At 34.0% G+C, this 7791-nt stretch overlaps 1 protein-coding gene across 1 annotated transcript in view; it reads left to right on the top strand.

Moving 5' to 3' along the window:
• Positions 1–990: 990 nt before the first annotated feature.
• LOC125873553 (uncharacterized) overlaps positions 991–7791 on the top strand; it is a 12163-nt gene continuing 5362 nt past the window's right edge. The window contains exon 1 of the mRNA XM_049554461.1: positions 991–1384. Coding sequence (XP_049410418.1) covers positions 991–1384 — 394 coding nt within the window. The remainder of the gene's footprint in view (positions 1385–7791) is intronic.

Raw genomic sequence — 7791 nt, 5'->3', positions numbered from 1 at the left:
ACTCATTTGTGTTAGAAGCCTTTTATCTTCTTTTTTACTCCATGTAAATTTCATGTTCTCCTTGATTGTATAAATGGTATTAGAGTCATCCATCACCCATCATGCCATGGAGGCGCCTGACCACCTAACTCGAAAAGGACTATCTGGGAAAAAGCTACCTACTTGTGATAGAGTGAAAGCTAGCCGTCGAGGCTCTCCCACCTTAATTGTAGCTTTTGGGTTGTGGTTGAATGGTTTTAGAGTTTTAAAATTTATTTCTATATATATATGTAGTCCAACTTTTCATTTTCTTTGTAGAATAAAATGTAACTGGAATGTATCAAGTGCCGGCTGCTTTTTATAAACAGGTAATCTGGAGTTGGCAGATGCAATTATAGCATTGGCTGATAGAGATTTAGAAAATAAATTTTGAGATAAATACTAGAATATACACCTAAGATTTTAATAAATGATCTAAAACAAATTTTGAACCCCATTGTCCACTACACTGGTATCTTCCCTTATGCCAAGGGGATTCAACAATTTACACATAACTAGAAAGATTAGGTTTGTCATAATTGAACAATATAATTTTTCAGCGAAGGGAATCCAATTAACTACATTGCCAGTAACTAGTTCCGCCACTAAATAGAAGTGCAAACTCTAACTACCTATTCTAAATGGAACTGTCTCCTATAAATAGAAACTGTAATTAAATATATAGTTGAGCTGATTGTTTTCTTCTAAAATTGGGGGTGAAGTAAATTCAAAACATAGTATTAATGGGGGAAACCGATAAAGTGTTGTATAAATTCAAATGTTTATGTCAAGCATGTTGCATTATAAACAAGCATTCTGCTGGTCAGGTTGCCAATACTTGTAGTTCTTACATTATATTTATTACAGCCAATAACAGTTTGCTTTCTGATGTGGACTTCTGACATTTCTTTTTTATTTTTCCATGGTTTTAGACTTTCATTGGTATCAACAGAGTTAGAGATTTCCATCTAAATGTCAGGCAAGGAGGAGGTTGGGGAGAGTCTAGCACTTGTTGTATATAATGGAAGTGCATCTAGAATCAATGAAACTGGGCTTCAACTTTATCCAGTTTCTGAGTATGACTCTGGTGAAGGTTTACCATATGCGCCTGTGGATTGGCCAAATGTTGGTGATAAGTGGGGCTGGAGGACAGGGAAAAGAGCTACAAATTCAGGCACCTTCAAAGATAGATATTTGTATCTTCCGGAGCGTTTTCAGGCACCGAAAGATGGAAAGAAAAATGCTTTCCGAAGTAAGACTTCAGTTAAAAAGTACGTCCAATCTGAGTATCCTGGTATGGATATCGACCAATTCTTTGCCTCATTCAGTTGGATGATTCCTTCAAAGCAGTCGCCAAACTCAAAAGGTTAGCTTCCACAAGCTCTTCGGTATATAGTATGTAGAGATTTATTCAGCTGTTTGCATCAATTAAAAGAAACAACACTTACCAAATGGCTCACTGTGTATACTAAATTTCCAAATAAATTTAATGCACTTGGAACAATAGTTGTGTGTAAGGACAAATTCTAAATCACCTGTCTCACCCCTTGGCCTTTACATATGTATCCTTGTCCATGGACTTTGTTCAATCTCTAATCTTTACGGAGTACTTTGTTCGTTTCCTTTTCTATCAAATGTGAATGTTATCATACCAGTTATAAGTACTTGCAATTTACCAAACAAAATGTGAAAATTTGTATAATGGCTGCTAGGAGTAAACTTTGTTATGTTCTCATATTTAATAGGAGTATTTAATATTTCTAATACTCATTGAAAAGTATTTTGAATATCCATTTTTTCCATTAATTATTCAAGAGAATAATGGATGTAGATCATTATCTAACAACTCTACCTACAGGTAGTATAGATATATGTTGGTTAAGCTTTGAGGTTACTCATTTTACTTTAGAAATTATTAGGGAAGTCATTGACATCCATTTTTTTGTTGAATTGTGTATTATAAGAATCAAAATATATAAAAGTAAACACAAATGTGTTGTTCGTACAGAAAATATTTGGAATGGTTGTTGTATTTTGGAGAATGTCTACCTGTTTTTATAATGTTTAATTATTCACAATAGAAAAATACCCAATGTAATCCAACAAAATGGGATTTGAAGAGGGTAAAGTGTGCATTGACCTTACTCCTACCTAGGTAGAGAGGCTATCTATGATAGACCCTTAGCTCAAGAGAAAAACAGTCAAAAGTAGTATAGAAAAAGAAATAACATAAATGAAAAAGTTATAGCAAGATAATATAGGCAATCTTACAAATCAACCTGAACAAAAGTCAAAACAAGGTAAAACAATAATTGAACTACAAAACGAAATGAATAATAACCAAGCTCAAAGGTGGAAGAAGAGAAATAGTGGGATTTTTGAAGATATATCCAATTTCATTCACAAGGTTAAATGGAATTGCATTGTATCTCTATTGATGAGGAAATATTGTAGATTAACTAGCACACAATCACAAACAAAGAAAAATAGAGAAGTAGAATAACATAAAGATTTAATGAAGTTAGGTTAGGCCTAATCCTACCAACAAAAGCAAAGAGAGTTTTCCACTATGAAAGAAAAGAAGAAGCTTACAATACTTTTATATCATAGTGATGAGATAAGAAAATAGTGATGGAATAAATTTTGTGTATCTTGTTTGGTTGTCATGTTTGGAATAACTTATCCCACCATTTAGATCATAGTGATGGGATAAGTAATCCCATATACCTGGTGGGATAACTTATCCTAGGATAACTAATCCTGGGATACTTGTTCCCAACCAAATGACCACTTATAAGCCCTTAGGACTACATTGTGTATCATGTCTGAGAATCCCCAACTATATCCCCTATATATAAATCCCAAGTGGCCCCAAACCTATATGTAAAATGTTTTCCCAATCCTATAAGAAAAATAATTTTCTTTTCCAAATCTATTAGGACAAAGGGTCTCCTAACTAAACAAATAGGAATTATAGTTTCCTAAAATAAATAAGAGAATAATTCAAGACATAATTAACAAATCTTCCCTTTGGCTTGAATTCCTTTCATCATTGAAATAACACATATTTGCCTTGCTCCCAACCCTCCAAAGGGCTTACTGAGTACAAGTCACACCAATCAAGTCTAGGCAATGCCTAAAATTATTGGTCCGGATTGTCTTGGTCATCATATCTCCTGTATTACTATGTCTAGACACTTGCTTTACATCAACAACCCCTTTAGATACAACATCTCAGATAATACGATGTTTGACTATTTTTTATCCCCTTGGCAATGAACCAAGCTTCCATGTTTGATTCTTCTAAAGAGACTCAATATTTTCACCCATAGCACCAACCCATCGATCTACTTTTGAACTAGAAATAGCTTCTTTATAGCTATTAGGCCCATGCACGCCAATGGTCTCTGCAACTGAAAAAGCAAATTCTATAAAATTTACATATCTAAAAAGGTTTTCAGTAACCACGTTTGCAAATCTTTTTCTATGGTTGACACTCTTTTTTTCCTTCCTGCTGCAATGCTATATGATTGTTATTGTATAGGTGCATCATCATTATCATATTGATTAATTTCTTGCACATCCTCTACTTTTGAACTATTTGGCCGAGCTAGTAGAGATTCAACTTCTAGCTGAATACGGTAACTAACACCGTGATCTGTTTCTGCTATTGCCTTTTCCTTCTAACTGTCTATTGAGGCATATTAATTGAATGTCACATCCCTGCTAATAATTAACCCCGGAGTCTTTTCTTCTGTGCACTAAAATCTGTAACCTTTCACTCCGGTTGCATACCCTAGAAATATACACTTCTTTGAACTCGGCTCAAGTTTTCCATCCCTTACATGAGCATAAGCAGGACACCCAAATACTCTTAAATTTGAATAATCAATAGGCCAACCGGACCTAACTTCAAAGGGAGTTTTAAACTCAAAGGTTGTAGAGGGAGATCTATTGACCAAATAACAAGATGTATTGATGACTTCAGCCCAAAAATCCTTGATAACACATAAAAGCACACTTCATGCTCTATCACAAAGTATTCTGTTCATATGTACTGCAACACCATTTTGTTGTGGTTTTCCAACAAAAGTGTGGTGTCCCACTATGCCTTCTCTATTGCATAAGTTATTGAACTCTAAGTTGCAAAATTCCAACCTGTTGTCATTTCAAAGACGTTTAACTTTTCATTCGATTTTCCTCTCAACCATCGTCTTCCATTTAACAAATGTTGAAAATACCTCATCTTTTGTTTTCAAGAAATACACCCATACCATTCTTGAGTAATCGTCAATCAAAGTCATAAAGTACGTTTCACCACTTTTGGAGGGAATTATGTTTGGACCCCACAAGTCCGAATGTATATAATCTAACTTGTCTTTTGTCTTGTGTAAAGCCTTCTTGCTGAACTTCACCCTTATTTGCTTACCAAACACACAATGCTCATAAAAATTTAAAGCTTGATTTATGTAATCATCCAACAAATTCTGCTTGTTCAACAAAGACAATCCCTTGTCACTCATATGTCCAAGTCGCAAGTGCCACAATTGAGATTGATTCAGATCACTCTTCCCAGAAGCTACAATTGCTTCCCCTTCAACTTTACTGGCTTGTAGATAACATAGTCCAGAATGAAGCTTACCCTTCATGAGTACCATGGAGCCTTTACATACTGTAAGTGTTCCATTCTCTGAGTGAAACTTATACCCTTGATCATCCAATATTGAAAGAGAAATGAAATTCCTCTTCATTAAAGGAAAATGCCAAAATTCAATATTCTAAAAATGCCATCGAACATTCTCAAGTTGATGTTACCAATCCCCTCTTCCTCTAATGAATTATCATCACCAAGGTGTCAGCACCACTCATCTGTACGTAAGTTGCAAACTAATTCTTGTATGGGCACATGTGAAAAGTTGCACCAGAATTATGAACCCAAGAATTTTGCCTATGATCAGAACTCACAGCAAAAACTTCCCCTACAAAATCAATGTCATCATAATTATTACCATTGTCAACAATATTTGTTGAGTGGTCAAATATTTATTGAGTAATCAACTTTTGCTTCCCCGTTTTCTCCTTTAGTCTAGGAAAGTCTCTTTTTTAATGACCCTGCTCCCTGCACTCATAGTAGTTCTGCTTTCTGTTTCTAGACTTCGATCTGGCGTTAAACCTTTTTCTATTAAAATTTGTATGTTGTGTTCTTCACCATCAGTTCTGCTATCTGGAAAGTTCTTCCTCAACTCCTTAGATTTTAGTGCATTACTAACATCATCAACTAAGATATTGTCTTTCCCATATAGCAATGTATCAAAAAATGTATCATAAGACGGTGGTAAAGAACATAACACGATTAAGTTCTGATCCTAACTTTCAATTTTGATATCTACATTCTTCAAGTCCATTATAATTGAATTAAACTCATCAAGGTGAGTTTTGACCCATGTACCTTCATTCATACGGAGATTGTATAACCTTTTTTTCAAGTAGAGGTGGTTTGTCAGCGATTATTTAGAGTACAGAACTCCTAACTTCTTCCATGTCGTTGCTGCAGATTTCTCTTTAGCAATTTCCTTAAGAACACTACTTTCAACGCTCACGAATATCGCACTCAAAGCCTTTTCCTTCAAGTCTGCCTGTTCTGTTTCTTTCAACACTTTTGGAAAATCCTCCTCAAATGTCTTTCACAATCCTTGTAACACCAAAGGCGATCTCATTCTAATCTTCCATAGACTGAAACTAGACCTCCCCTCCCCTCCCCCCCTCCCCACCAATTAAATTTCTCTATTTCATACTTTATTGAAGATGATGGAGACATCTTAACCCTTGATTATGTCTAGAAACTTTAACCAAGCTCCAATACCAATTGTTGTAGAAATATCATGGATTAACTAGCACACAATCACAAACAATGAAAAAATAGAGAAGAAGAATAACACAAGGATTTAATGAGGTTCCGCTAGGCCTACTCCTCTCCACAAAAGCAGAGAGAGTTTTTCACTACGAAAGAAAAAAAAAAAGAAGCTTACAATACTTGGGAATCTCTTAGGACTACATTGTGTATCATGTACCATATCATAGAATCCCCAACTATATCCCTTATATATATATATATATATATATATATCCCAAGTAGCGCCAAACCTATAAGGATAAGGTTTTTTCAATCCTATAAGAATAATATTTTCCTTTTCCAAATCTATTAGGACAAAGGGTCTTCTAAACCAATAGGAATTATAGTTTCCTAAAATACACAAGGGAATAATTCAAGACATAACTAACATCTATATTTTTGGTGTAAAGACATAGGATTAGAGGCTTCAGATCAACTTTTATAGTTCTTAGGATCCTTGTAAGTATTAGAGAAAATGATCAAAATGGTTCTTCATGTATAGGGGTTAAATTATTTTAGTCCTTAATATATACCATTTGATTGAAATAGTCCTTAATATATGTAAAATGAGTATCGTTTTGATCCTGAGCCTTAAATTTGATTATTCTCGGTTAAAAACTAACATCCCTCCCCAAACTTATCTCTCTCTTCTCCCAGTACTAGTATACTCTGCATCCCTTTCCATTTCTCTCTTTAACTGAATCCTCTTCCTAAATTTTTTTTTTTCATTATTTCATTTTTTAACTTTCTTCTCTTTTGTGTTAATTAATCCCAAATATTGATAAATTTTACATTCATATTAGTTTTTTGTTATTTTTTCACTGTCAACTCTTCATCTTCTTTTAGAAAATATTGATGGTACTTAATTATTTGAGTTGTTTGTTCAATTTTCTGTTAATGATATGAATGACTATATTTTAGTTGAATTCAAAAAAAATATTTAGAAAGAGTTATTCCTTCGAGGACGATACACAAAATAAAATTTGAAATATAATGTTACAAAACAGTAGCATATCCATGCTTATGGATGATATACACACATAAAAAATTCTCTATTATTTTATTACTATAAATTTATAATCTCTTTTGGGTGAATTGAATGATTTTTGGATTGGATTAGCTAGTGGGTTAATTTAACGAAAAATGAAATCAATAGGTGTGCTTTTTCTTTTTGCCCCTTCACTGAGTCTGGTGTATTTTCCAGTTGTCCCAAAAGCAAGAAATTACTTAAACAAAGAAGAAGAAAAAATTAGGTTGCAAAAGTTATGTGTAAGCTTGAATTGGCATCAATATATAAGCAATGGCCTAAGATCCTCTTATTCAGAAAGAATATGCAGTAAAGAACCAGAGAGGAGAGAAGAGAGATAATTTTGGGGGGAGACGTTAGTTTTTAACGGAGAATAGTTAATTTTATGGACCATTTTGATCATTTTCTCTAAGTATTACACTTTTTGTTCTTTTCTGACTTTCTAAAAGGTCCCCAACATATCGTATATGTTGAAGTATACATTGTTACCAATTCTAAAAAATATTACCAAACTCAAAGACAAAAAAACTACAAGGATAATACAACGACTAATAATATAGAGAAATAAGTGAGGAAACACTTAACTATCTAAATTACCTTCTACCCAAATTTGTGACCTCCATAACCCCTATCTAAGGTCATGTCCTCGGTAAGATTAAGTTGCGACAAATCATGTCTAATCACATCTCCTTAATGTTTCATTCGCCTACCCCTACTCGATCTCTTGAAACCATTCATAGCCAACCTCTCGCACTTCAGCACTAAATCATATGTGCATCTTCTCTGTATGTGTCGGAACCATCACAACCTCGTGTAATGACCCTGCACGTCATTTTTTAAAACCTTTTGTCAC

Source organism: Solanum stenotomum, chromosome 8, assembly GCF_019186545.1.
Source record: "Solanum stenotomum isolate F172 chromosome 8, ASM1918654v1, whole genome shotgun sequence".
NCBI classification, from domain to species: Eukaryota; Viridiplantae; Streptophyta; class Magnoliopsida; order Solanales; family Solanaceae; genus Solanum; species Solanum stenotomum.
This window is presented reverse-complemented; position numbering and strand designations above follow the sequence as displayed.